Consider the following 27,197-nt stretch of genomic DNA (forward strand, 5'->3'; position numbering starts at 1 on the left):
GGAGTGAATTTTAATTTTAATTTTATTCATTCAGCTTTTTTTATTTGAAAAGGCTGTTTCTAGTAATTAGTATAGTCACGTTTGAAATCATTTACATTTTTATTTTATGAATTATTATAGTTTTTTTCTTAATAATTTTTTTTAGCTGTTTGAATTCCTGCTGTCTACTATTTACAGTCTGTGTGGAGCCCCCACACTTTCGTTGTACATGTACAATGACAGTAAAGGGCTATTCTTTTCTATTCCGTTTTATCTTCTCATATTTTTTCTAATATTTTTCTAGTCGTTTTTATTTTCGTAAATAAGCTTTTCACAAGGCCGATTATCTTTTATAAATGTATTTACTAACCAACACCTAAATGACAACTTCAATAACGACAAAAATACCAAAAAAGAAAATATCAGCGATGCAAAGCGTCACATGACTCCGCCTACGTGACGTCACGCGCCAAGATGGCGGCTTCCTTTGGAGCAACGCTGCTGCTGTGATCGTGTTTACTTGCCTACTTGTAGAGACTATTCAGTTGAAACCAGACTTTATTCAACCGCAGAGGGGTCCGAGTGTTGTGGCGGAGATGAAGACATTCTACGGGAGAGCCAACCCGACCACCGGGGCTTTAGACTGGGTGGAGGAGAGCGAGGAGTACGACTACCACCAGGAGATAGCAAGGTATGCTGAGGGGGTCCAGTGACCACATCCACAGATGAAGTGTTTACAGATCTCTTGCGTACCCTGAATACAAAGATCCTTAGAAACACTCACTCTGTGATCTGTATGGAAGTTCAGTGATGCCAGCAAAACAATGTAACGTTTGTCATGAAAATTCTCAACTTAAACGTGTAAAAATGCACAATAAAGATAAGAATATGAGATATAAAAGCACAAAGAATGAGATGGAAACAAACTACAGATACAGTCTCACGCTACACTGCTGCTGATCAATAAAAAGTTTTGAAAAATCAACGTTATTAACTGAAGTGAAAAATATCACGGAAAAAATGACCTAAAAAGTCAGAATTGTAAAATAAAATCAAAAAATTATGTTTGTCTTTCTAAATCCAAATGTAAACAGAACATGAATATATTTTTTAAACTGTACAATAACTTTTTCTTAACTTACCTCCGTTTTAATTAAGCTCCTTTGACTTTGTTGTGGCACATGTTCTTTGTTGGTTATGTTTTCAAAAATGCTGATTTTATACGTTTAAACCGCATTAGCGACTAATTTTTATCTTTTCCTTCTTTAATCCGTTTTTTTAAATTCACAATGATCCTTCATTGGTTTATCTTTCAGGTCCTGTTATGCAGACATGCTGCACGATCACGACAGGGTAAGACCTGGAGAAAAAGTCCCTCTTCCCTCAGAACTCTCAGAAGTGCTTTTATTATTACTAATAATAAACCCAAATAGATGGATAACACACATAACAAGTGTCGAGTTTGACAGCAGGAATAAACAACTGAAATCTCTTTGCTAAAGTCTTTAACAACATCGCTGACGTGTCTTCCACTGTAGAATAAGAAATACTATGAGGGCATCCGGGCCGCTGTAACCAGAGTGAAGGCTCGCGGCGAGAAGGTCATCGTGCTGGACATCGGCACTGGAACCGGCCTCCTGTCGATGATGGCCGTCACGGCCGGGGCTGACTTCTGTTATGCCGTGGAGGTGAACATCACTGATCGCTGTCTTTCAGCATGGATTCATTTTACTATTAGTTAATAACTTTGTGATGCTTTCCTGCAGGTTTTTAAGCCGATGGCCGAGGCGGCGCAGTGCATCGTGGAGAAGAACGGCTTCTCCGACAAAATCAAGATTATTAACAAGCACTCCACAGACGTCACTGTGGGACCAGGTCAGACATGGCAGTACTGCATCAGTGTGTTGATGAATCTCAACTTCACAGCTCACCCTAAATCAATTAAAATCCTCTGTCCATATATAAACTTACTAACTCCGCTCATTTCTCCCAAACTGTAACAATTCACTTCAAGCAAAAAGCCAAACAAGCAGAGGACATTCTTTTTAAAAACAACATTCATTACTTACACAGCAGTGCATCTGTTTTCATAACCAGAACTCTGTTTTCCAGATGGAGACATGCAGGTGAAGGCCAACGTCCTGATCACAGAGCTGTTCGATACTGAGCTGATCGGTGAAGGAGCTCTGCCCAGCTACGAGCATGCCCACCAAAACCTGATGCAGGTGTGTGCTGTCACACTTTTCCTGCATCCGCCAGCAGCTTCCTCACAGCTGAAGGTTTGGGCTGTTTCCAGTAGTTTTACTTTCCTTTTGCTGCCCTGCAGGACCGTTGCGAGGCTGTCCCTCACCGGGCCACCGTCTACGCCCAGCTGGTAGAGTCGGAGCTTCTGTGGAGCTGGGCTCAGCTGCAGCCAGTGGAGGTGGAGGGGGCCAGGCTGGTCCCTCCGCCCGCAGTGGGCCGGTGTGCCGGAGCTCACGCGGTGTGCGACATCCAGCTGAGCCAGGTGTCTCCTGCCAGCTTCACCCCGCTGGGTCCTGTCTGCACCATGTTTACGTAAGAAAGGAGACACTTGCTCGTATGCATCTGCAGCTGTTCACATCCCTCTCTGACCATCATCCTCCCCTTTCAGTGTGGATTTTAGCAAACCTGTAAGCAGCGCCTTCCAGGCCCATTCCTCCCAGTTTGTGGCTCAGTCGAGCGGCCGGGCTCAGGTGGTTTTGTCCTGGTGGGACCTGGACATGGACCCCAGTGGGTCCATAGTGTGTACCATGGCACCCAGCTGGACTTACCAAGAGCCAAAGATGGCCCCGGTGAGTTGCTGACCCCTGCTTGTGTTTAAGCAGCCAGTAGCATCAGACTAGAGCGAGCTCTTTAACAGCTCAGGCATCAGTGCCACAAATATTCTTAAATATCAGAGGGATCAACACTTCAGTACACTCACTTTATATACAGTGAACATGTCTCCATCTGTATGCCAGCAAAAATCTGTGATATGATTCTTTGTGGTGTGTGCAGCATGGAGAAACAGTAAAAAAATATGCCTGGCAGTCTTCGTCTTTGCATGGATTTTGTACATAATAATGAAACTGCAGTAAAATCCACAACTGACAGGATAAAGAAGCCAGAACTGATGTTTTTTAAAGCTAAAATATATGAAGGTATTTTCTTAGTTTTGCATAAACAGCTGAGGTTTGATTCACTGCATTTAGTATATAACAGGCATCGATAAATCACTGGTCACTATCGTGTCTTTCAGTGGCGCGACCACTGGATGCAGAGTGTGTACTTCCTGCCTGTGGAGAGCCAGGTGACAGAAGGAGAGGAGCTCAGCCTGATGGTCTGCCACGATGACTACAGTCTGTGGTACAGCCTGCAGCCTCGCAGGTACAGTTTGCTCAGACGCGTGTGTACGCTTTGAACAATTTATTTAAGAGACTTCTTGATTCTGCCTGCAGCTCACCAAGAAGACATATGTGCGTTTGTTCTCATTGAATACGAGTGAGAAGAACTTCATGTGAAAAACTGCATCCTATTATTCAGTGGCTTGTAGAACCACATTTAACAGCAATAACTTGAATTATCAGACATTACTCACAAACGTCCTCCTGGTTTGGAGTCGTCACCAACTGGTCTGAATGTCGATCATTTCAGCCAGCGGGGCTCACAGACTGAGGCTCCTCCCTCTCGGCCATGTTGCACCTGCCAGGCTCACCTGGTTTGGACTCGGCCGCGTTTCGGCGAACTTAACGACAGACGGCGTACAGAGAGCTACATCAGCGCTCTGCGCAGCGTAAGTGGAGGCATCGTGACTGCCTGTGTAAATTCGTATATTCACGAATACGACTGCGGTTTAACGAGCTGTGTGAACTTCAGGTGCTGAGAGAGGACAGCGTGTGTCTCAGCGTCAGTGACGGGAGTCTGCTTCCTGTGTTCGCTCACATGCTCGGAGCCAAGAAGGTACGCCGCTTTCACCTCACAGATACTGTTGCTCCGTGACATCATCAGCGTCACACCTGTTTTCACTTCCTCATGTTTCCTTTTTTATTCAGGTGTTCGGTTTGGAAAACTCCCAAATGTCTAAGCAGGTTATTGATGAGGTAAGCATTCAGATCATTCTCAGCGGTGATGCTTTGAAATGTTTCAGCCACTGTATGATTTTTATTCTTGTTTCATTTTGATAGAATGATGATAAAATGGTTTCATATAACTGGAACTGTGTCTTATCCTACTTGTTACATCCTGTATATCAACATGAAAGCATGTTTCTCTGCAGGTTTTGGAAGCCAACTCCATGAAAGGACGTGTTGAGCTGCTGGAGATCAGGCTGGAGCAGCTGACCAGTAATGATGTAGGAGGAGAACAGGTACCAAAGCATGATTAAAGGGTTAACAAGTTTAAAGTCTTGAGTTTTCTGTGTCACAAAAGTGACTCTCTTTTGACCTGGCTAAATCACCATGGTAACACATAACCTGGTCCAGTCCAGTCAAACTGGGAGCATCTATTAATCTGTTATCACAAAGAGCATTTTACGCCCACATGAATGCTAAGGAAGCTGAAATGTGTCGGGTGATGTTGGCCTCTCCTGTGCAGATCTCCGTCCTGATGGGTGAACCGTACTTCAGCACCAGCCTCCTGCCGTGGCACTCCCTGTTCTTCTGGTACTGTCGCACCGCCCTGGCAGGTCTTCTGCGACCCAACGCCAGCATCCTGCCCCGCGCCGCCTCCCTTCACATGGTGGCCGTGGAGTTCCAGGTGAGGCTGTTAGGATTGTTGTTATCATCTGTATACAGGGCGATCAAACGTTCCCAGAATGGGGCCCATAAATATTAAAACCAAAAAATTTTCTCTTCATGGAAAACAGCTCACACTTGCTTCTGCATGAGACTTTACACTTTGATTAAACGTTTGTTTAATTGGTTAATCTATCAGATGTCGGCTGCTTATGTGAATTAAGGTCATATTCAGTGGTTAATACTTAATATTCCTGAGTATGAAGGCTGTTCACAGATGAAGTTGCTGTTAAATGTTTCACAGAAATGGCAACAAACAATTCGCTGTTTTTTGTTTTGTTTGTTTTTGTTTTGTTCATACCAGTGAGTGAAGGTGTTAAATACTAAACCCTGCGTTCTCTGTTCATTTTCTTTATTGCATTTCTGCATCTCCCTCTTTTAGTCTACATGTGGTGAAATTTCTCTCATGTGGAGGGGAATTACTGTGTTTCTATGATTCATGTATTTGAGACATATCACCAATTATTTAACAAGAAAAATGAACGCGTTGTTTCTGTCGTTGCCCGCCTGGTAGGATTTGTGGAGGATAAGAGCGCCGTGTGGAACGTGCGAGGGCTTCGATGTCACACCCATGGATGAAATGGTCCAGGTAATATGAGATTATTTCACTGGATGTTAAATTAGGTTTTGAATGAGTTATGTCTATTTTCATGGTACTACTGTAACATTTGGATCAGTAAAAAGCATGATCTTAAAAACTCATTAGAGATGTGGTCATCTGTAGTCGTTTTTATTGAACTTTAGCGTGAGGGTGCTCTGTGCTAGTTCTATTTTGTGAGTTCTATCAGCTTTTGGGATTGAAGGTGTCAGGAATAAGACAAATACTCAAACAGAGGCACCTCTAAATACTAGTTTGACCCTGAGAGAGGACTTTCATGTGCACAAGCTTGCTGAATCATTTCAAACTGCTGAACTTCAGCCTTCAAAAACTGAACAGAACAATTAGAAAACATAATGAAAGTAAAGCACAACTATAACTATCTGTATCCAAATAAACCAGTCCTTATGTCCCCTCAGCGCTCTCTGGATTTCCATGAGTCCCGTGAGGCGGAGCCACACCCCCTGTGGGAGTATCCTTGTCGTGCTCTCACCCAGTCCACCGCCGCCATGACCTTTGACTTCACACAGTGCCTCCCTCAGCAGCCAATCAGCACCCAGGGCTCGCTGTCTTTCATTAGGTACAGTTACTTTAATCAGTGCCAGAACTCATTTGAGACACATGGAAAAGCCGACATATTACACTGACATGTGTCAGTGTAATATGTCGGCTTTTCCATCCTTGTGGCTGTTGTTATTTGTCTTTTCTTTTCTGTAGTTTGTTTTGTCTCTGTATGTTCTCCTCTTCTCTTTCTCCCAAGTCCCGCTGAAGCAGCTACTCCCTGAGCCTGGTACTGGTTCTTCCTGTCAAAAGGGAGTTTCCTTCCCACCATCTCCTAATGCTTGCTTACGGGGGACATCTATAGTCAGGGTTTTCTCTCCTACCCCTTGGATTGTTGTGTTTTGATGCTGTGAGAATACTACTGTGAGGTTTGAAGTTCATCTTCTGCTTCACAGAATCGAGTCAGTAATGTGTTTTCTATTTTAAACGTGCTTTTCAGGGAAGGTCGTTGCCACGGTGTTGCTTTATGGATGGAGTACCACCTGACAGATGACATCACTGTCAGTGCAGGTCTCACCGGACCAATCAATGAGCAGGTATCTGCCTCTGTTTAGAGCTTAATTTCCTTACTAAATGACTCTTTAACTTAATTGTTGACACGGTGCTCAAAGAGCCACAGCTCAGCAGCATGAAGTCTGGAGCCTATCCAGCCTCCCATAGGGTGAGAGGAGCCGTACACCCTGGACAGGCTGCAGGACTAACACAGAGAGACAGACAACCATTTACACTCACATTCATACTTATGGGTAATTTAGAATCACCACTAACTACTGTCTTTGGACTGTGGGAGGAACCACAGGGAGAACCTCTTACCCAGGGCATTCACCAGCACCACCAACAGATGTGTAGTTGTTATACAATTTTAGTCTTCTTTTGTAGTTGCAGCAATTTAGAAGGAAGCTGGGTGTCTGCACAAAGCCGCACATGTACCCTCTTAACCCTCAAGACTATTTATTCGATTGTCAGTACTGCTGATTATTTCAACTGATTTAACCTGCTATTATTTGGTAGAGTTGTTTTGTTTCCATAAGAAAAACAGTGATTATGAGTGCATATACAATACTGTAAATTAAAAACATTAAACCAGAATAAGTTTAAAGAATCACACCGTTTAAATACTACAAAAAGTGGTCCTCAGTGGAGCGTTTCACTGGGAGTGTGAAGTTCAGGCACACAGTGGACTTGTTGGGTTTTACAGCGGATGTTTCTCCTGCAGGGCGACTGCGAGTGGAGTCGACACAGGAAGCAGGGAGTGTACTTCTTCGGGTCGCCGTGGGAGATCTCAGGTGACGGCAGGGCCGCGGTGTCTTACAGCTTCACCTTTGAACCCAGTTTAGGAGACATTAGGATGGACTTCACCGTCACGTCTCAGTGACGTCCAGCAATCACGGACTGAACAGCTCGCTTTTTACCGAACCTTACATTTAACATGTTCTGTTCTGACTGAATCTCCACGACTAACCATAATTCAGAGTGTGGAACATGAGAAGCTTAGCGAGGATGTCACTAATTCTAATGTTTATTTTCTGAGATGCCGCTGTGGGATATTTTGTATGAGCTGGACATTAAAAGTGTGTTTGAAGTAGTTTTTTTTAATTCTCACTACAACAAAGGCTTGTAAGATGTTTTTGTGTACAAGAGATGTAGCAGCTGTCGAACAACAGGTTACAGTCTAGTAAAGCCAAATGTTATTTTGAGAAAGACTCAAAACATATTTATTCGATATTCAGGAAATTGTTGTTTTATAAAGAAGTTTTTGTTTTTTTTAAATTGGTGTCAGAGTTTTTGTGAAAGAAGTCAAATAATGTTCTAAAACGAGTTGTGTTTAAAGCTTCTGTTTGACATGAATGTTTTGCTAACGAGGTGTCAAATTTGCCCAAATAAGTTTTATGTGACTTCATATTTTTCCTAAATCTCTAAAAAGCAGACAATGTAACACTGGCATGACCCAAACACCAAATATCTGTTATTGTTCAGAACTGTTGTCCTCTGTAGGGATACAATATTTGATAGTTTTCTCTAGAAAAAAAAAAAGTTTCTTAATTTCCTAAAGCACCCAGGAATGACTTTAAATGTTTTTAAAAGTTTGAGAGTCGGCCAAATTATTTTCTTTCAGAACAAAGGATTACATTTAGATCCTGGGCCACCTACAGTCACATTACCAATAACTGTTAAGTATTAAGTCACATGCAGTGAAATAAATGATATGTTTAAACATTGTAAGGCTGGTTTTAGTTTATTGCAATGAAACAAAGAGAGACAACAACACTTCTTTGCCTTCTACATACATACAGACCCTTCATTTGAACGGTTTAAATGGCGTTTGGTTTCGATGTCAGCGTCCGTAAATCTTAAACAGCAATTTGTTTCCACTCGGTTCTTTAGCTGTTAGCGATCAGGTGTAAATGGAAGTTTAAATACAAGGAATAAAGAAAGCGTGTCAGCTTTTCAGGATGACCTAGAAACCCTTCAGGTGAAGGTGCTCTCACTACAGACTTTGTAGTCAACAATAAATCATTTCTATTGAAGTTTCAATGATGGACAACTGCAATCCAGCTGACAGATGAGAGCTGGAAAAAATAAAAACTTCTGTATGGTGTAATTGCACTGATCATTTTGAGAGTTTATATTTTAAATCTCATCACAGCAGGACTCAAACTCTCAGTGCATTTTTACCCCTGTGTCACTCCAGTGTGACTAATAAACAAAATAAGGCTCAGTGAGGCACCTCGCTGCTCCTCAGGGTGTAACCGGAGGGAATCGTGTCTGCAGGGTCGGAAAAGAGGAATGTCATGTCTTGAAGTTTGAGCAGTGCAGGTCGCTGAAATCGTGTTTCAAGCGTCTGTCAGTGTGGTGTTGTCCAGAACGATTTTCTCTCCCGGCTTGAACGCCGGCATCCCCAAGTACGGGCAGCTGGCACATCGGAAAGCATCGCCAAGGTAACACTGCCACAAACAGAACAAAGATAATTATTATTTCTTTATTAGAACCAGAGGAGGGATGAGGAACCAATGCAGGCTTTTGACAGTGTACACTCACACTTCCACAGGCTGATTTTGGCAGATCAGTCTTCTGTTTTCCTTTACTCTCCTGCTCCAGCTCTTCAGCTAGCCCACACGTGCTACACAAACATACAGTACAGCACCGCATCACATGATGTCCCTCATGCTCATGCAAAAGTTTCAGATCGCTGTGAGTCAAACTTTCAGGCTTCAGACTGCTCTTAACACTGGATCTGCATGTTGTCAGTGTGAGCAGACATCCTTAATGCAGACATCTCAAACATAAAATTTAAAAATCATGGAGCTGAAAATGAGCATGAGCCCAAAAAGTTGTGCATGACATTTCTGAAAGCTCAGATCTTCGTCTTAAATCGCTCTAAATATGTGAGATTTAAAGAAGACCTCACCAGTTCTTGCAGGCTTTCTTCTTCTTGCCGGCTCCTTCTCCACAGCCGGGAGCTTTAAGAGAAGCTGGATCTGGTTTTTTCAAATCATCTTCATCCAGCAGAGCATCCGAGTCCATCAGATCCTACACAGAACATATACATGAGGGACAAGAAAAACATCAGGAAACATCTGCGTGAGGAAATGTGCCTGTAAAGCTCCTGTCATGGCATTTCCACTCAACGGCCCAGGATTTAATACAGACCTATAACAATCATTTATGTGTTGCATTAGACCAGGTTTGAGCAAACTGCAGAAAAATCTGTAATTCACCACAAACTACATCCTGCTGAAATATATATTTTTGTTCTTTAAAAGATGATTTCAGCCTGCCTAATAAACTGTCACGTCTGCGTGGCTCAGCGCTTCAGTCGGTGTATAAACTCACCACATCATCATCGTTCATGTCGTTGGCTGACAGCGTCCACATTTTCACCGTGTTGGGATCCAGAGCAGGTTTCTCTGCTGAAATCACACATTTTAACCAACATTAGCTTCACAGCACAGACAGTCTGAGGAGCTCACAGACTCACAGAGCTCACTTGTCACTTATAATGATGCAAACGCAGCATTGTTTAAAAACAATTTAAAAAAAAAAAAAGTTTCCTCCTGCAAATGAAAATTACTCTATTCATAAAAAAAGAAGCGATCGCAGACAAACTGGATTATTGTGTCTGTATAGAGAGTGGAGAAAGTCACTCGTCTTCTGTTGATAGTCTTTAAAGTTTTTTTCAAATTGGTCAGCAGATTCCTAACGTGTTCTTGACTTCATAGTGGTACTTCATGTTTCTTCAGTTGGATTTTCTTTGATTTTAAACTGAGCACAACTCAGTGCCATAATCATAGAGCTTAACACTCTTAAAGCACATTAAGAAAACCAAAACAAAACAAAAAAAAACTACATACTGAGGTTACTTTGTGACGAACCACCTGCTTGTTTGCACTTCACTCGCCTGTGACGTTTAATGGATTAGACAAAGTATTCCTAATGCCCAGACAGTAACTTCTCCTTTGTTAGAGTCATAAATCTGTCATATCCTCCACCACAGGGATCATCCCTATCATCATCAACTCTCTACAGACTAAAGGGAAACTGGCATCTGTAGCCAATTATATTAAATCATAGTTGACAGAGACGGTGAGCTGTGGATTCAGAGACAACAGGAGAAAGAACAAAGCCTACCTGGCTTGGCTGTCTTTTTCCCGAACGACAGTTTGATCTGGCTCGATGACCCCACCTCAAAGTCAGGTTTGGAGGCAGATACGCGGACTCGAGACAGGGTGTCTCCTTGGTAACCAGAGGCTGTCCTGAGGGAGCTCAGCGCTTCAGGACTGAGCTCTGCTTTGCTGACCTGAATGACGAGGAAGCAAACTGATATAAGCATGGCACAACATCAGGGACTGGATCCAGCCTTGTGAATACGACCGGCTGGGAGCGTTTTTTTTCACCCGTGACGTGAAGACCCACAGAAATAACGTGTTAAATTCACTGCTTAACTGGTGGACCCACAGTGAACTGAGGATTCCTCCATGTTCATACTGACACTGTGGGATGTGCAGGCACACTCAGAGAAGCAGTTATACCGTGCCCTCCCTTATTAATCAGCACTTGTTAAGGTAGGATGTTGCTTCATGTCAGTGTAGCGCTTTCCCTGTCCCTCTTTCACTGAAAGAAAGTGGCAGTGTACCATATTGCCCAAAGTTTACGGTTTGTTTAATCTCAGCAAATTTAAAAAGAAAAAAAGGCATGCAGGTTTTGGGAAAACCCTTGTGACACATCCAGAGGAGGGATGGTGGATATACAGGACAAAGGATGTTGAATATGGACATGACAGAGGAGGATGGCAGGGATAGGATGTGATGGAGGAGGATGATGATGCTCCGTGTGAATGAGGAAACAAAAATAACCATCAGATCAAACCATTAACAATTATTAGACCTCCTCAGTAAGGGGATTCTCAGAAGCCAGCAAGTGAAAGACTCCTACCAACTTCTTTCTTCCAATCATGTTTTTCACTGTTCAAGCAGCTCGAGACTCAAAATCTGTTTACAGAGACAAGCTTCCAGGAGTTTAAACCCATAACTAACTTCACAATGTTGCATGTTGCTGGAGTACACAGTTAAAGGTGTTGGGGAACACGTCCCTCTACTCCGCAGTGTGAACTACTCACCTCTGTTACTGACATAAAGCCGGACAGCTTCAGAGCCGACACCAGCTTCTCAGCTGTCTTCACACTTTGTCCTTCTGATCCTGTAACACAGATAAACTCAGCACATTAAAACACATCAACACCGAGGATAAATACACCTAAACTGCTGTCGTTAATGCGTTTCCACTGTAACGGTGCACACTTAAGCCACTCTTGTATCACGTGTCAAACCACAGTGTCCTACGCTCTCACTCAAAGTCACCTCAGTCATGCTGCTGAAGTGAGTTTAACTTTACACTTGAACACTTCGCATTGCCAGTGGTTACCACTTCAAGTTCTTGGAACCCTGTTTTTTCGGGGTCTCTTAGCTCCTACTTCAGGAGGTGTTTAACAGGGGGAACCTTTTAATAAATGAAAAAAAGGATTCCATGTTGGCTCAACAAAGTGGAGCAAAGCAATGCAGAGCGAAAATCTAGAAGCTGAAAGAGGTTTACACACTAGATCACAGGGTCTGATCCAGACTCTCAAGAGACTCGGTAACATTTCAGGATCCCTCAGGAGGAGCTGCTGAGCGGCACATCTGGAGTATCTTTTTTTATCTTCCAGCAGCAAATGTGTTGTGGTCCTGGATCGGTGACCCAGCGCTTTAAGTTTATTATTATCATTTTCTAGTTTATTCTGATTTTGTATTAGTTCTTTGGGTTTGGTCGTCATGTTTATTATCCCTACCTGTGTCTTCCCTCTGTGCTCCGTTCGGGTCCCCGTGTTTGTGTTGTAAAATAGTCCATGTGTTTCCTGCTTTACTTTGTAGGTCTGTGTCTCATTATGTCCATTAGGAGGGGACACAGCTGGAACTGTGTGCCATTTCCTGATTACCTGATGTGTGTATTTATACTGTGTGTCTGCCTGTGCTCCTCGTCGCGTCGTCTGTGTTTCCCTGTAAATCTTCCGTGTATTTAATGTTATTCCGTGTTTCTCTGCTCCTCGCTCCATGTCCTCCTTTTGTATTAGTTTTCACAGTTTAGGTTTATGTTCAGTTCTGCACACACCTTGGTTATTGTGCACTTAAATAAAACCCACTTGCACCTCCGCCGCTGTCTGCTTTTGGATCCTCCTTTCTCACCTCCACACGACTGCCGCCCCAGCCGTGACAAAATGGATGAATGGACTACAGTCTCTTACCTGTAACTGGTTCATCGAGGACCAGCCGCCCTCCAGGTTTGAGCACTCTGGCTATCTCTGCTAGAGTCTCTGAAGTGTGGATGGAGGAGCTGTCAGCCAAAAGGCAAGAGAGCACCCAGTCGAAAGTGGAGGCCGCATGAGAGGCTGAGGAGAGGACAGGAGGAGACATTTAATGTGATCTACGCTCTGTTCACAGCTGCAAACTAAAGTATTTCACAATGGAGCTCATCAGGAGTTCAAAGTGTGACGTAGGAAGTGGGTTAACAGTAAGACCCAGTGTGAAGGTGCACTGGAAGAAAATGGCAATTCTTTGTGGATTCAAGTTTCCTTTGTCTTAAAGTTCTGTCGACTCAGAAATAGATCTTATTCATCTGCAAGTCTCATTAATAACCTCTTACAGGCAGGTCTGTGTGCACCAGGTACATGAAGTGCATTTTAAATTCCCGCCACCTCAGAAAGCACCTCTCTTTAACAGCTGTTCTCCCGAGTAGTTAAGTAGTAGTTAAGATAAGTACTGTAATTGTGACTATTTTTAGACATTTGCACACATGAACTCATGACAGAGATGAAGGGGAATTTAATGCGTGTTGATTGTGGTGATGATGACAGTCTACAGCTGCTGTTTCAGCAGTTTTCCTTAAGAGGTTAAGTCAGAGCATGCGTTAAAAAGAAATGATCAGGTGAACTCACACAGCAGCAGCCTCTCCATGTTCTCCACCGCCACTCTGCCGTCCGCACCGACGACCGCTCCCAGCTCCTCTGCGTACTGCTTCAGGGCTGTAGGTGTTGAAGGCTGAGCCCACACCAGCAGTACTTTGTCTCCTGCTCTGATGCCAAGGTCTGCCATGATTTCCTGGAGGAAATGAACTCAAGTTTTTATACCTGAAAGTGCAGCATCACAGTTTGTGTGTTGGAGGTGTAGGTAATGACTACTGCAGCGTTCCATCCTTATGCCGCTGTGGCTTCCACCATGACAACATAAATCCCACATGTATTTGTACAAAAACAAAAAAGTAAATCTTGTGATTCTAGTTCTGGGAAAATCAACAGCAAGTGAACTCTTTCTTCCTGCTGTTGTTTAGACTCTCTGACTCTGTAAACAGCAGCCGGGTCGAAGCTAAGTTGTTCATTAGAAACAAGCAGCAGTGGAAAAATAATGAAAAGAAATCCTCAAACTGCAGTTTTGGCGTCTGCGGAGGTTGTAAAATTTCAACCCAAGGTTTGTAACTTGATGAACCAGCCAGGCTGCAAGAAAGGCCAAACTGGCATGTCTGTAACATTAAGACACAACAGATTCATCCAGTGCTGAACTCAACTCTCAGAGTCTTGATTCAGTATTCTGCAGGAGCCTCTTTGGCAGCGGTTAAAGCTTCAAGTCTTTTTGAACTTTGTTCCACTGAATTATGTGGGAATTGTTTTAAACTGCCATCTCTGTTCTATGAGTTTTAAAGGTGTGTTCACCAAAAGCACAGGTACCTCATACTGTGTTCAAGCACTCCTACATGACACATCATCCTCTCAGACATGTAATTACTCAACAAAGGAATTTCTGCAGTGGTAGATGATGTTGAAGCTTTGGGGGAGCTGTCCTGGGCCACACACAGCAATCACACTACAACTAAAGCACAGCAAGGCCCAGGCCTGCAAGCAGAGATCTAACTGGTTAAAAAAACAAAACAGAACACAATAACCCAGTGTGAGTACAGTCTAAGTCTGGGCTATCGTGTCAGTAGGATGTTTTGTTTATTGCATGTCAAATAACAGAAAAATGCAAAGTCTTCTGATAGGTAAGCTAAGACTCAACATGTAAAGCCTGCCAAAGTTTCAAATAACGAGGTCAGCATATGTGCAAGGCTGCAGACCTTCTACTCTGGCCTGTCTCTTACTTGGGGGTTTGAGGTAAAAGCATACCTCAAACGTGCACTGTGAAACATGTCTGAAATTTTTTGTATTGACTGAAACGGTTATTTTATTCATACCCTATAGAACATTTGAACAACAGAAGCTGACCCAAAGTGCTTCAAAGAGGGGCACGATATAATTTTACATTTTCCTAAAAACACAGTATCAATATACATGAAAGGCATGTTTTCTTACATTAACTAATTATTGGGTAAAGTAAAAATCACAGCAATTTAGTGGTCATTAAAATGTGTTCAGAAGTTGTAAATTGATTTGAATCATCTCATATATTATGACACACTTCTCTCCCCTACATAAGCTGCATTTATAGGTTAAACATATCTGTATCGATATTGGTATTGGCAGTGATTACCTGTATTTACTTGATCAATGTCAAAATTTGCAGTACTGCACAGCACAACTTCTCTCTGATGTCACTTCTCTCTAATCCCAGGCACACAGCTCCTAAAGTCAGCACCGAAGCCCCACCCACCTACATGCTAAACCTTCTGTTTGCGAAAGGGAACCAATCAGGAGAAAGTTTAAGGAAATCTTAAAGAAGATACACCACGTGACTGCTCCAGAATACGATAGATAAGAGGTATTTATATAAGTCTGAATCTTAATGTTAAGCTATTCTAATATAAACGTGGAAGTGAAGTGGAAATGAGTGTAATAAAAGCCCTTCAGATCCAATCAGAGCCAAATTACAAAATGTTATTCTAATGTTATCGTACAAAGGTCTAGAAGGTTCCCTGTTGCTCAGTAAGTGACAGTGAAGAGATGTGTTTGATGAGTGATGATGTGTCTAAAGCAGGGGTGGGCAATCTCAGTCCACGAGGGCCGGTGTCCCTGCAGGTTTTAGATCTCACCTTGGGTCAACACACCTGAGTCACATGATTAGTTCGTTACCAGGCCTCTGGAGAACTTCAGGACATGTTGAGGAGCTAATTTAGCCATTTAAATCAGCTGTGTTGGTTCGAGGACACATCTAAAACCTGCAGGGACACCGGCCCTCGTGGACTGAGATTGCCCACCCCTGGTCTAAAGTCTCCAAAACAGAAAACCGCTTACTTGATATACTAATAATTAGAAGTTTGTTCTTGACTCCGGTGTTTGAGGAGCTCCGAGAAGCAAACAGCGCGACGCAGCACCGGCAAAGGCCCGTAATCAGCTCCTAACGACGGCGTGAACACCAAGCAGCCACCGGTACACCGATACCCGCTGTATCAAAGGCTTAACGTCTGTCTACTGCTCTCCTAAAAGGCCTCTGGTGGCAGAATTAACTAAAGAAACAAAACATAAACCGAGCCTACACGATGACTTACCTGCTGTCCTGATGGCAGTTAAACTCATCTACAATTACGTCAAAGTGTGTTTCCGGTTTCAATTTTCAAAGTAAAGTGTTTGAGACTGGCCCACAGGCTATGTAAAGGTTCTTCATACATACTATATACTTTCTGAACTTTATATTATAAATTAATTTAGGCACAGTAGGTTTGATAATCCAAAATATATTTTTCAAACCTTTTCATGGAACAGTTTTTAACTATTAAATTTATTAAAATTAAATTTTTTTTGCATAATTCAGTGGTCTTAGTTTTAGTGTAATTTACAGGCGTGACTGAGTTAAAAGTATAAACACTGAAAAAGAGTGTTCTCGTTTGGGAAATTAAATGCTCTGTATGTAAATTTTAGCTAAAATAATGACCAAGTTTATGATTACTGGGACATAGACATGAGAAACACACAAACATACACAACTAATTCAGGCGTTTTATTTTGAAATGCTCTAACTGGATAATGCTCTAACTGATTTCCGCTGTGGGAGCAAGTCGCGCGGTGGTGACGCCGCTGTGAGCAGCTGATATGGCGGCGCTGCTAAGAGGTCTGCGGGCTGGAAGGGCACTCCGGGGCCTTAGCAGCGGTAAGAAGGGGTCACCGCTGGTTTTGTGACTATACCGGAAAGCCGGGGGACACGTTTTCCAGAGCGCTTGTATGTGCCTGCGTCATCAGCGCCTTTAGAACGAGCGTTTTATTAGCGTTAGCTGTTCGCGCCAAAGGTGACCATGAAGGACGGTATCAGCAACAGGGAACTGAGCGTAGCTCCAGAAACGGGGCTATTAGGAGGTTTGCCGGGCAGACCTCACAGGTGACTGCAGGGTAAACAGGTTCCTACACCGGAAGGGGGCGTGCTGTCTGCAGTTGTACAAGCTGTCTGAGCGTTTCTAATGAAGCTTCTAATTATAGCTCCCTTTTCCTCTATCATTGAAAGTTCTGTGAAACACAGGTGCAGTCTCCTATCGGAGTGTATTTACGGTAAAGCTTCAGTATTTGTTGATTAAAGTTTGCAAAAATGTATCAAACCGCACATTTTTCCACTGAAATACATACTTAAACTATGAAAGCTATCAATCGTTTGATACCTAAACAGCCTAATTTATACTGAGTTAGTATAACAAACCTTTTTTAAAATGCTCCTGTTGGAATACTTTGGGGTATTTTTTATAATTTGCCCGCATTTTATTGGAATAATTTGATATAAAATATATATATAATAGTTAATGATTAAACAAATAAAGTCCATAGTTCTATTTTCCTGTAAGTGATTGCCTTTAAGTTTGGGCTTGTTAATCTATACTGACAGGTCACTTTATTAGGTGCTAGCATTGTGCTAGACCCCATTTCTCCTTCAGAGCTGCTTTAATTCTTCATGGTTCAGATTCAGCAAGGTGCTGGAAACTTGCCTCTGAGATTTTGGTCCATGTTGTGACATGAATGCATCACACAGAGACTATAGCTTTATCTGCTGCACAACTATGAATGTGTTCTACAACGTCCCAAAGGACTGGTGACTGGAGGCCATTTGAGTACAGTGAACTCTTTTTACGTTCAAGAAACCAGTTTGAGATGATTTGACGTGTTATCCTGTTGGAAGCAGCCACAACAACAATACTCAGATAGGCTGGTGTTTGAATGGTGTTCAGCTGGTTTCAAGAAGCGTGCCAGGAAAATTCCCCCACCTTATTAAACCACCACCAGCCTGAACTGTTGAGACGAGGATCGACACTCATTAAAACAGGCAACATTTTTCCAGTGTTGTCCATTCAGAGATGTTCTTCTGCGTGTAGCAAGTGGTTATTTCAGTTACTGCTGTCTTATCAGCTCGATGCAGTCTGGCTACTCTCTTCCAACCTCTGGTATCAACAGATAATTTTCTCTGCTGAGAACTGCTTTTCACTGGATAATTTCTTTTTTCAGACCATTCTCTGTAAACTATAGGTGGTTGTCTGGGGAAATTCCCAGCAGATCATCAGTTTCTGAAATACTCTCCCACAACAACCATGGCATATTCAAAGTAATTTTTCCTCCCGTTCTGATGCTCAGTTTAAACTTCAGCAGGTCATCTTGACTATATGCCAGTATGCACTGAATAGCTGACACATGATTGGCTGATTAGATATTTGCCTTAACAAGCAGCTGATGTAGTGACCAATGAGTGTAGTAATAACAAGTATTTAGTGCAGCATTCTCACCAATATTTCTCTTAAGTGTAAAAGATGGTGAAATAAAGTACTTTATAGCATCTGATAAACTGTACAGGTTTCACTGAGCTTGAGTTTAATGTAAATGTGAGACTTTGTACTGTGGTTTGTCACATTTAATCATTTTTCTAAAAGTTTGGTAAAAGTGTGAACAACAACAGCACACACTGGGAGGAAAGTGACGGGCGATAGAGATTCGATACAGCATGATATTACGAGAAATAAACAAGAAAACAAGTACACCGTATTAAAAATGTAGGGGAGCCTGAATCTGTGGAAGTAAATCCATATATTCGTGTACTCCAGTGGTGGCTGCACCAACAACAACAAACCCTCAGTGTGGCAGTCTAAGACGAGGCTTCCACTGTGCAGTGCTGAGGCTTCAGGATGAGTCCAAATCTGACAAGCCTCCCTCCTCAACCTCCTCATCCACCACCTACCATGAGCACTACCAGGCTCACTCTGCTGAACAGGACGCGGCGGCTTCCGCTTCCGATCCAGCAGCCGACCAGTCTACCGATCCAAACGCCAGGTCAGTAATCATTACATTAGTCGCTCCTGTCGTTCAACAAGAGTTTTACAAGATGCTTTCTGATGTAGTAGAGCTACTCTTGGCCTCACATTGTTGTTTGTCTTTGTGAAGTTACCAGGATCAGAGCGGGGAGCAAGACGAGGAGTACGAAACAGAGGAGCAGCTTCAGGCTCGAATCCTGACTGCTGCTCTGGAGTTTGTCCCTCTGCACGGCTGGTCGATGGAAGCTATCGCAGCCGGCGCTGAGGTGAGAGAGTAGTTCAAAGACTTTAGCGTGTAGCCCTGTGTTCGTATGTAAGCTGCACCGTTAACACCGTGGTTGTTGTGTTGGTACCAGAGTCTGGGTTTGTCTTCTGCTTCCACTGGTATGTTTGAGAAAGGATCTGGAGACCTGGTCCTACATTTCATCGCTCAGTGCAATGCGCAGCTGACGGAGATCCTGGCTGAACAACACAATCAGGTCCAGCTGGGCCAGGCTGAGTATGTATACACAGCAGCTCACTTTGTATTGCTACAAGTATTCGCTCGTCTGCCTTCACAAACATATGAACTAAAACATCTTGGTGTGTTGAAGCATTAAGAGTTCCTTTCACTGGAACTAAGGGTCCGAGCCCAATTCTTGAAAACAACCCCACACCATAATCCTCCCTGCAGTAAACTTGCCAGAATAATGGTACTTGTCAGTCTGCACTGTGCTAACCTAGACTCATCCATCAGATTGCTAGACATGGAATTCATCTGTACAGAGAACACGTTTCCACTGCTCCAGAGTCCTGTGCCAGTTTACACCAGTGCATCTGATGCTTTGCATTGTGCTTGGTGATCTAAGGCTTGGATGCAGCTGCTCGGCCATGGAAACCTAATCGTTAATGTTCTCTGTGCAATGTTCTTGAGCTAATCTGAAGGCTACATGAAGTTTGGAGGTTTGCAGTGACTGACTGCAGAAAGTTAGTGACCTTTGTGCAACATGTGCCTCAGCATCGGCCGACCCCACTCTGTGATTTTTACGTGGTCTACCATTTTGTGGCTATGTTGTTGTGATTCTCTTCCTCTTTGTTATAATACCACTAACAGCCTACCTGTGGAATATTTAGTGTGGAAATTTCATGACTAGATGTGTTGTACAGGTGACCTTCCGTCACGGTACCACGCTGGAATTCACTGAGCTCCTGAGAGCGACGCATTCTTTCACAAAGGTTTGTAGAAGCAGTCTACAAACCTCTGGGGGCTTGAATTTATCAATCAATGAAATGGTTTTTTTTTAATCCTGTGGCCATGGAGGTGACCGGAACGCCTGAATTCAATGATTTGGATTGATGAGTGAATACTTTTGGGAAAACTGTGCAGGTTCAGCTTGAGCTCAGGTTTAATTCAGGTCAATTACTCACCTACGCTTTAGGCTGGAAAATAAAACACTCAACGGGACAGGTAATATGTGAAAGATGTAAAATGACAGATTTCTCTTGCAGACCAAAGAAGACTGCAGATTTTATAAGAGATGCTGTAGAGACCAGACTGCGCATGTACATCCCCTACATCGAAACATGGCCACAGGTACAGTATGGACCACTGGGAATATGAGCTTCTGAGTGTGTTCACAGGTCAGGAGGCTTTACTTGATCTTGTCTTCTCAGGCGATGAGCCTCCTGCTGCTTCCCCACAACATCCCCGACAGCCTGAAGCACCTTTCCACACTGATGGACGACATCTGGTACTACGCTGGAGACCGATCCACAGACGTGAGTGGATCCTGTCATCCTTCTTCTTCTTCTTCTTCTCCTCCTCCTCATAGCTTCCTGTCCCCCTTTCATCACCACCCTCAAAATGTCCGACCTGCCACCTCCCAGGTTACTGGCCCCTATCAACACCTCACTTTGTCCTTGCTGGTACAGTGAAAATACTTGTTTCTGATTGGCTGGCAGGTGCCACTTGAGCATTTGGATATAAACGGTGAATGATCTCTCCAGCCAGCAGGTTATATCACAGATACTGTTTAACTAACAAGATAAAAACAAAGAGAAAAAGAAGGCTAAACGGCCTTCTCACGAGTGATCGTTTTACGTTTTGTAGTAATTGGTAATATTTGGTTTGTTCCAGTAAAGGTGTAACCTCGGAAAACTATTGACACCTGCAGCCGTCACACAAACTACAGTCGTGCTTACATTTGAACGCAACGCATGCTCTCACACTGTGTGCAAGGACAAAATCACCAATATCACATACATGTTGTCTAAGCTCCAGCTAACTAACCAGCCCCATGTTGACTCTTGCTGTATTTACATTTAAGTTTGCATGTTGTGATAAATCAGTGCAATCATTTTCCTGGCAAAATCTAAAGAATCTAAAGGCTTTTGCACAGCACTATTTTCTGGTATAGTTTTCTGTGTTCTCTTCTTTAAAGCTGACCTTTTATGTGCCACTGTTTCCGTTTTACTTTGAGTTTACCTTGAACTAAATGTGGACTAGGAATAAAACTGCAGGACTCCTTTCTGTTGTAGATGAATTGGTACACAAAGCGGGCGGCGCTGACGGGCATCTACAACACCACAGAGCTGGTGATGATTCAGGATTCCTCTCCAGACTTCCAGGACACCTGGACCTTCCTCGATAACCGCATCCAGGATGTAGTCAACATGGCGACCACAGCCAAACAGGTAGAGAGTGAAACTTTGTTAAAGACTCACTCCTGACTTCTTTTGAATGCTTTTGCAGAAGCACATATTTAATCGCTTTGCAGCATTGCCCAGCAATGATAATAACAAATAAAAGACCTGAGATTTAGCATTTTAAGAGAAATCATGTAAAAATGAGTCTTTATATGACACCAGAACCTTTTTTTTCAGCCATGCGTAAGCTGTGTGTTCCACTTTGATGTGTAGGTGCAGTCAACAGGTGAAGCAGTGGTGCAGGGACTCATGGGAGCTGCTGTTACAGTGAGTCTTTTGTCTTATATTCACCATTTAAATTCACTCTTCTCATAACTTCTGTCACAGGATTAGCAGAGATGCTTAAATCTTTACGCCCTTCTTAGGTCTGTGTTCTTAGCTCTCACATTCTTACCTCAGAAGCACATCACACTCTGTGTAATGCACTCATTTTGCACTGAGAAAGATTCATTCAGTCAGAATAAATGTCAAAAATTTGAAGTACCATCTCACTAACATCCTGAGGTTTGACAGAAACCTGCATTTTGAAGGAACCTGTGTTCATTAATGTCTGCACGCCTCATTTTCACAGCTGAAGAACCTCACAGGATTGAACCAGAGAAGATGAAGCACCGATCCCAACTGTCCACATCATGAGCAGAAGATCAGTTTTAATTCTGGTCGCATTTCTGATTCACCGTGTGCAGTGACTCTGAAATATTGGATTATGGCTGTTAATAAACAATAGAAGGAGCAAATTTGTTTCTGATCACCTGCAGAAACTCTCACCCGCTGATCCTTTCACTCTCCTGCTCAGATCATTTTTTTTCCTTTGTACAGAAGGACACAGATCTATAATTTATCTGTTGAATCAAGTGAAAGTTCAATAAAATAGTAATTGTATATTTAACTTTTTTTGGTTTGTCGTCAGTTGTGAAATCAGTTTCCCACTAAAGAACTCTGTTTCTCCAGGTCAAAGTCACTATATTTTACTAGAGCAAAAAACCCTGTGCCACCAGAATGATTTGAAATGTTCTGCAGTTAAAGTTTTGTATATAGAGACTTTAAAGTTTCTGATTTGGGATGTTTAATTGTAATTGATCTACCTGTCTTACAATGAAAAAGCAATTTTGAAACGTCATTACATTTTCTGTTAATGTCTTGGTTTGACCACCAATCTAAACGTTTGAAACATGTTTTACGTTAATGGGAGACAATAAAGTTCTTGCCTGAAAAGGAGTATACAGATAATCTTTGCTAGCAAGTCAAACTTGACAATTTGTGCTTTTATTTTGAAAAGGGAGCTACCGTCGTCTGTAACCCGGATGTTAAAAGACGACCCGCCTTCAAGCCTCTTTTGATCCAATCACTGTATGCGTTTACATCTCGAGGCCAATCAGCGCCTGGTAAATATTTCCGTGGAGGTCTTCGAGCAGAAGGAAGCCGCGGTAGTGGCGAACTGTGTTAATAGTGAGACGTCTAGTTTACCTTCATTTAGCTTCAGTAATGCCGTATGCTAACCAGCCAACAGTAAAGATCACAGAGCTGACAGACGAAAATGTCAAGTTTGTCATCGAAAACACGGATTTGGCGTAAGTACGGGTTTATTTTCCCTTGTGTAGTGTGTGAGGAGGACGAGGGCGGCCATTATCCTCAGCACCAAAACATACTGCTTTCGTTTAACTCGTGTAACTAATATTTCATGTACAGTATAATTATTAGTTAAGTGTATGCTAAGCTGGCTAAAAGTGGAAGTAAACACAGGTGCTTCACATTAGTTAGGTCATGTTTTTAAATGGGTCTTTAGTCTGCTGTGTATGAATTACCATTTAGGACAACATTTCATATAAAAATAAACAATAAGTAAATACATGGGGTATAAAAATAAAGAAATATAAGTAGGTAAGTCAAATGTGCTGTTTTACTTCACAGTTTTACTTCAGTGACTGTTTAGTCTGTTCTTTTTAGAGTGGCCACAGCAGATCAGCTTTCCCTCTCTAACTTTGTGTCCATATTACTCAGTCTTCAATGTCCCTCTGATTCATAACTCAAATCCAGCTATCCATCATTTCTAAGGCTGTCCATTATAGTCATTCCAGATAAAAATCTTAACATCTTCAGCTCTGTCACCTCCAGCTCTGTGACCGCACCAGACATCACAACATGAAAATGTGGAGTGCAACTTCCTGATATGTCTGAACAGTCCAAAATCTGAAAATACAGATTTTGCTGATGTTATGACCAAGAAATGCCTCTTTAATTTAAAAAGAAAAAAGAAAAAGTTTGAACATCAGTAATAGTTTGGTATTTTGCCAGTTAATTTATTAGCAGATTCCTGTTGCAGTATTAAATAAAGTCTGGAGTTTAAGGGATATTTAAAGGGTGTGTTATTCATTCTGAGTTTCAACTGTTGTTTCAACCGAAACCATCTTTTTTCTCCTTTTCAGGGTCGCGAACTCACTCCGCCGTGTCTTCATGTCGGAGGTTCCCACAATAGGTAAAGTAACTTTTTTTTTTTGTATGGTTGCTTAATGTCGCCAACTTCTGGTGGGGTCCTTTAGACTCTTCTCATATCTGAGTGTAAACTTTTTTCTTTCTTTTTTTTTTAAAGGTCTCTGTACAGTTATATAAGTAAGTTCTATAAGTAAGCAGTCAAGTCTCAGCCGCTGTTACGACATGGAGAGCAAAATAACACGGATATTGTTTTGGATAAAGTTGTGTAGCTTCACCAGAACTCTGGAGAAAGCGCTCAGTATCAAACCCACCTCAGCGTGCTTAAATGACTGACTTACACTGTACTATTTCATTTCCAGCCATCGACTGGATCCAGATCGACGCCAATTCGTCAGTACTGCACGATGAGTTTATCGCCCATAGAGTGGGTATGTATGAGAGCATGTGTAATACATGTGGCGTTGTGAGAGTTTAAAAAAGTCTGCTGTAAAAACCTGAGTGTTTCCTGTGTCTTCAGGCCTCATACCGCTCACCAGCGACGACATCGTGGACAAAATGCAGTATTCCAGGGTAAGCAGACATTTGTAGCACAACCAGCCACAGTTTCATCTTATCCTTGTTTCTTGAAGCTATTTATAAAAGCTTATCTGTGTTGCCACCCTTTTTTGTTCAGTGGACACCTCTCTCTTGTTTCCTGCAAAACTCCTCCTGCCAGATTAGAGTGCCATTCCTGCTCATGAGACAGAGCTGTAGAGATGCTGTTCATAACGTTCACACATTTAAGGTTTCTCCACATGATTTATCAGCTGCCGGTGACAACATACATGCCCAACACACTCAGATTTGTCATTAACCTGGTAGTTCCCTGGTGTGAACTCTGCATGATATCTGATTGTGACAAAATGTAGGACAGCCCAGTGCTTTTACTGCTAGTTTGTGGGCCTCGTGTTCGGCCTCCTGCCTACTCTAAACCACACAGAGTATTTTCAGACAGGCAGAAAAGAGATAAAATCTCCAACTTTTTTTCTGACATGTTCTGGGTAAAAATGATGATGATCTATTGGTATGTGAAACATGTTAGCTTTAATGCTGCACACGCTCGACGAGACATGGCAGTCTGCTTTTTCTGACCCCATCCCAGAGTGTTTAGAAATCTGACTAGTAGAAGTTGGAGGCGGGCTGCAGGTCACCAATCCAATCAGAAGGAACTGTACTTGAGTTTTTTGGGCCGCTTTTCCATTGGATGAACAAAACCAAGAACTTCCTAACTTTTGAATGCGGGGGCCAGCTTTAACACCACAACATCAAATTCTCCTGCAGGACTGCACCTGTGAGGATTTCTGTCAGGAGTGCTCTGTGGAGCTCACCCTGGATGTTCGATGTAATGAGGATCAGACGCGTCACGTGACCTCGCGTGACCTGTTGTCTAACAACCCCAGAGTCATCCCGGTGAGGATTTTCTCCTGTTTCTAGGATCATTAGTTGACTGGAAGCACAGGTGAAGTTGACTGTGGTGCATTGTGGTTTTCTAGGTGACTTCCAGGAGTCGAGACAACGATCCCAACGACTACGTCGAGCAAGATGGTAAGCTGTATTCACGAGTACATACCGACTGCTGAGGTCTCTGTTTGGTGTCTGTTTTCACATCACTTCAATAAACGTTTTAAATCCTCCTCCTCCTCCTTGGACTCTGATACCGCACAGACATTTTGCTGGTGAAGCTCCGTAAAGGTCAGGAACTTCGGCTCAGAGCTTACGCTAAGAAAGGCTTTGGGAAGGAACACGCCAAGTGGAACCCAACAGCGGGGGTCTCCTTCGAGTATGACCCCGACAACGCACTGAGGCACACAGTTTATCCACGACCTGAGGAGTGGTAGGTTTTCCTCCCAGTTTGGCTCATTTAAAAACTACATTGTTAAAGAATAATTATCATAAAAATACTGACACCCAATGCACTGATTCTCAGGCCGAAGAGCGAGTACTCAGAGATCGAAGAGGACGAGTTTCAGGCCCCTTACGACCCCAACGGGAAACCAGAACGGTTAGCAAAGAGCTTCATGATGTTTTCTCATCTTTATTACTCTGCCCACTGGGAATTGCATTAGCTAACGTTAGCCAGAAGGATCTAGGTCTGTTCATAGCAAATTCCACCCTAAACCTTCACAAAGATATCATTGTACAGGCTTTTAGAGATGGCCAGAACTTACAGTCCTTTCAGATACTGTCAAGAAAGAAGCACGAGATGGATGTGATCCCTTACCTTCGCTTATTTTTGCTTGGGTGGTTTTGCTTGGTCTACCAAACCCAGCTTGGCTGATGCAATCAAAACACAGATCATCTGCACTCATTCCTTGGAGAAATGAACTCCAGATGCAAGCAAAGATTAGCATGTTCAGTACTGTGCATGTGATTTAGGCTCTGAATGCAATCCAGGAAGTTTTAGACTCAAATTCTGAAGTTGAATGACTTTGACTTTTATAAGGAAACTTTGCACGCAGCTCTGCTCACATTTGTCCCTGCACAGGTTCTATTACAACGTGGAGTCATGCGGCTCCCTGCGGCCGGAGACCATTGTCATGTCAGCGCTGGCTGTCCTGAAGAAGAAGCTGAGTGACCTCCAAACCCAGCTGAGCCACGAGATCCAGAACGACGTACTGATCATCAACTGAACGACCTTCCTCCGCACCAGCTTGATCTTCACATCCAGAAATGGCTTTGCTGTGTCCTCCCTGCAGGCTGGCAGGATCACTGATGTCTGACCCATTAAAATGTGGGTTGCGCAACTTTTTCTGGTTATAATAAATTGAGTCTCAGTCACTAGAAATGTAAAATTCAATGAGTTTGCGAGATCATTGTTTAATTTGAGTTTGAGCCAAATGCGTATTGATCTTTTTTGCTGTCAGTGTAACACTTTAAACTGTTATTTTTCCTTAAATGTTCCTTTTTTAAATAAATATTTTCTAAAGGAAATTGTGTTTTTTCATGAAGTGTCCTTATTTCAGTGTTCGTGATAACTAACCTGCATCTGCAGCCTGTGAATAAATATGTGATTTTACTACCATATTTAGAAGTTTTAAAACTAAATGTATTTAATCAAGGTTAAATGTAATTAATTAGGTCTAAAGAGTTCGAATATATATAAGTGAAGGCGTACAGTTCTTTGGGTGCTGAGGGGATGAGGGGAAAAACGTACAACTTTTTTTCACATAAATTGCATTCGTTTATTTCCTCATCAATAATGATCAAAATCAGCAGTTTCAATGTTAACAGTCAAACATTTGATACATTCAGTTATCTGTCTTAAAACATATAGTAATGTTTGATTGGCAGGAGTTTTCTTCAAGTCATTTGGGAGAAAACTATGATTTGGGAACCCCACTTTTATTTATTTTACACCTTTAAGCTTAAAT

The 27,197-nt window shown here is 42.5% G+C and overlaps 4 protein-coding genes across 6 annotated transcripts; 3 read left to right on the forward strand and 1 right to left on the reverse strand.

Moving 5' to 3' along the window:
* Positions 1-412: 412 nt before the first annotated feature.
* On the forward strand, positions 413-8,149 carry prmt7 (protein arginine methyltransferase 7). The gene is made up of 17 exons (XM_019360828.2): positions 413-670; positions 1,296-1,332; positions 1,518-1,667; positions 1,746-1,854; positions 2,092-2,204; positions 2,306-2,535; positions 2,612-2,792; positions 3,239-3,366; positions 3,634-3,772; positions 3,856-3,939; positions 4,032-4,079; positions 4,256-4,345; positions 4,573-4,734; positions 5,287-5,361; positions 5,790-5,950; positions 6,371-6,467; positions 7,148-8,149. Exons 1-17 carry the CDS (start codon positions 576-578, stop codon positions 7,304-7,306), a joined length of 2,058 nt encoding a protein of 685 aa, XP_019216373.1. The 5' UTR covers positions 413-575; the 3' UTR covers positions 7,307-8,149.
* Positions 8,150-8,343: 194 nt separating this feature from the next.
* On the reverse strand, positions 8,344-16,064 carry ciapin1 (cytokine induced apoptosis inhibitor 1). Of its 3 annotated transcripts, XM_005449299.2 has the most exons (10): positions 15,686-15,933; positions 14,985-15,120; positions 13,400-13,562; positions 12,710-12,853; positions 11,549-11,628; positions 10,561-10,729; positions 9,766-9,842; positions 9,341-9,462; positions 8,971-9,052; positions 8,344-8,876 (listed from the first exon to the last, which is right to left on the reverse strand). In XM_005449299.2, exons 3-10 carry the CDS (start codon positions 13,554-13,556, stop codon positions 8,766-8,768), a joined length of 942 nt encoding a protein of 313 aa, XP_005449356.1. In that variant the 5' UTR covers positions 13,557-13,562; positions 14,985-15,120; positions 15,686-15,933; the 3' UTR covers positions 8,344-8,765. The 3 variants fall into 3 exon arrangements, with proteins under 3 accessions (XP_005449356.1, XP_003439458.1, XP_005449355.1); XM_003439410.4 differs by lacking the exons at positions 14,985-15,120; positions 15,686-15,933 and adding an exon at positions 15,940-16,064; XM_005449298.2 differs by lacking the exon at positions 14,985-15,120.
* Positions 16,065-16,386: 322 nt separating this feature from the next.
* On the forward strand, positions 16,387-22,572 carry coq9 (coenzyme Q9 homolog (S. cerevisiae)). Its single transcript, XM_003439409.5, has 9 exons — positions 16,387-16,538; positions 18,463-18,688; positions 18,800-18,935; positions 19,026-19,168; positions 20,158-20,242; positions 20,323-20,427; positions 21,187-21,342; positions 21,568-21,621; positions 21,926-22,572. The coding sequence occupies exons 1-9, from the start codon at positions 16,481-16,483 to the stop codon at positions 21,959-21,961; spliced, it is 999 nt and encodes a 332-aa protein (XP_003439457.1). The 5' UTR covers positions 16,387-16,480; the 3' UTR covers positions 21,962-22,572.
* Positions 22,573-22,726: 154 nt separating this feature from the next.
* Positions 22,727-26,570, forward strand: polr2c (RNA polymerase II subunit C). The gene is made up of 9 exons (XM_003439411.5): positions 22,727-22,925; positions 23,781-23,830; positions 24,147-24,215; positions 24,305-24,357; positions 25,108-25,236; positions 25,320-25,371; positions 25,492-25,660; positions 25,754-25,828; positions 26,312-26,570. Exons 1-9 carry the CDS (start codon positions 22,840-22,842, stop codon positions 26,454-26,456), a joined length of 828 nt encoding a protein of 275 aa, XP_003439459.1. The 5' UTR covers positions 22,727-22,839; the 3' UTR covers positions 26,457-26,570.
* The last annotated feature ends 627 nt before the right edge of the window (positions 26,571-27,197 follow it).

Source organism: Oreochromis niloticus, linkage group LG7 (genome assembly GCF_001858045.2).
Source record: "Oreochromis niloticus isolate F11D_XX linkage group LG7, O_niloticus_UMD_NMBU, whole genome shotgun sequence".
Taxonomy (NCBI): domain Eukaryota; kingdom Metazoa; phylum Chordata; class Actinopteri; order Cichliformes; family Cichlidae; genus Oreochromis; species Oreochromis niloticus.

What these genes read in the sequence shown, in the direction of transcription:
- prmt7 (XM_019360828.2), top strand. Translation starts at nt 576, where the DNA reads ATGAAGACATTCTACGGGAGAGCCAACCCGACCACCGGGGCTTTAGAC. An exon ending in ACATCAGCGCTCTGCGCAGC is followed by an intron (nt 3,773 to 3,855) that starts GTAAGTGGAGGC and finishes TGTGAACTTCAG; the next exon opens with GTGCTGAGAGAGGACAGCGT. An exon ending in ATGATGTAGGAGGAGAACAG is followed by an intron (nt 4,346 to 4,572) that starts GTACCAAAGCAT and finishes TCTCCTGTGCAG; the next exon opens with ATCTCCGTCCTGATGGGTGA.
- ciapin1 (XM_003439410.4), bottom strand. Translation starts at nt 13,556, where the DNA reads ATGGCAGACCTTGGCATCAGAGCAGGAGACAAAGTACTGCTGGTGTGG. An exon ending in CATGGAGAGGCTGCTGCTGT is followed by an intron (nt 12,854 to 13,399) that starts GTGAGTTCACCT and finishes TCCTCTCCTCAG; the next exon opens with CCTCTCATGCGGCCTCCACT. An exon ending in ACATGAACGATGATGATGTG is followed by an intron (nt 9,463 to 9,765) that starts GTGAGTTTATAC and finishes TGTTCTGTGTAG; the next exon opens with GATCTGATGGACTCGGATGC.
- coq9 (XM_003439409.5), top strand. Translation starts at nt 16,481, where the DNA reads ATGGCGGCGCTGCTAAGAGGTCTGCGGGCTGGAAGGGCACTCCGGGGC. An exon ending in GTCCAGCTGGGCCAGGCTGA is followed by an intron (nt 19,169 to 20,157) that starts GTATGTATACAC and finishes TTTCTCTTGCAG; the next exon opens with ACCAAAGAAGACTGCAGATT. An exon ending in TGGCGACCACAGCCAAACAG is followed by an intron (nt 21,343 to 21,567) that starts GTAGAGAGTGAA and finishes TTTGATGTGTAG; the next exon opens with GTGCAGTCAACAGGTGAAGC.
- polr2c (XM_003439411.5), top strand. Translation starts at nt 22,840, where the DNA reads ATGCCGTATGCTAACCAGCCAACAGTAAAGATCACAGAGCTGACAGAC. An exon ending in ATCGAAAACACGGATTTGGC is followed by an intron (nt 22,926 to 23,780) that starts GTAAGTACGGGT and finishes TCTCCTTTTCAG; the next exon opens with GGTCGCGAACTCACTCCGCC. An exon ending in CCCAACGGGAAACCAGAACG is followed by an intron (nt 25,829 to 26,311) that starts GTTAGCAAAGAG and finishes GTCCCTGCACAG; the next exon opens with GTTCTATTACAACGTGGAGT.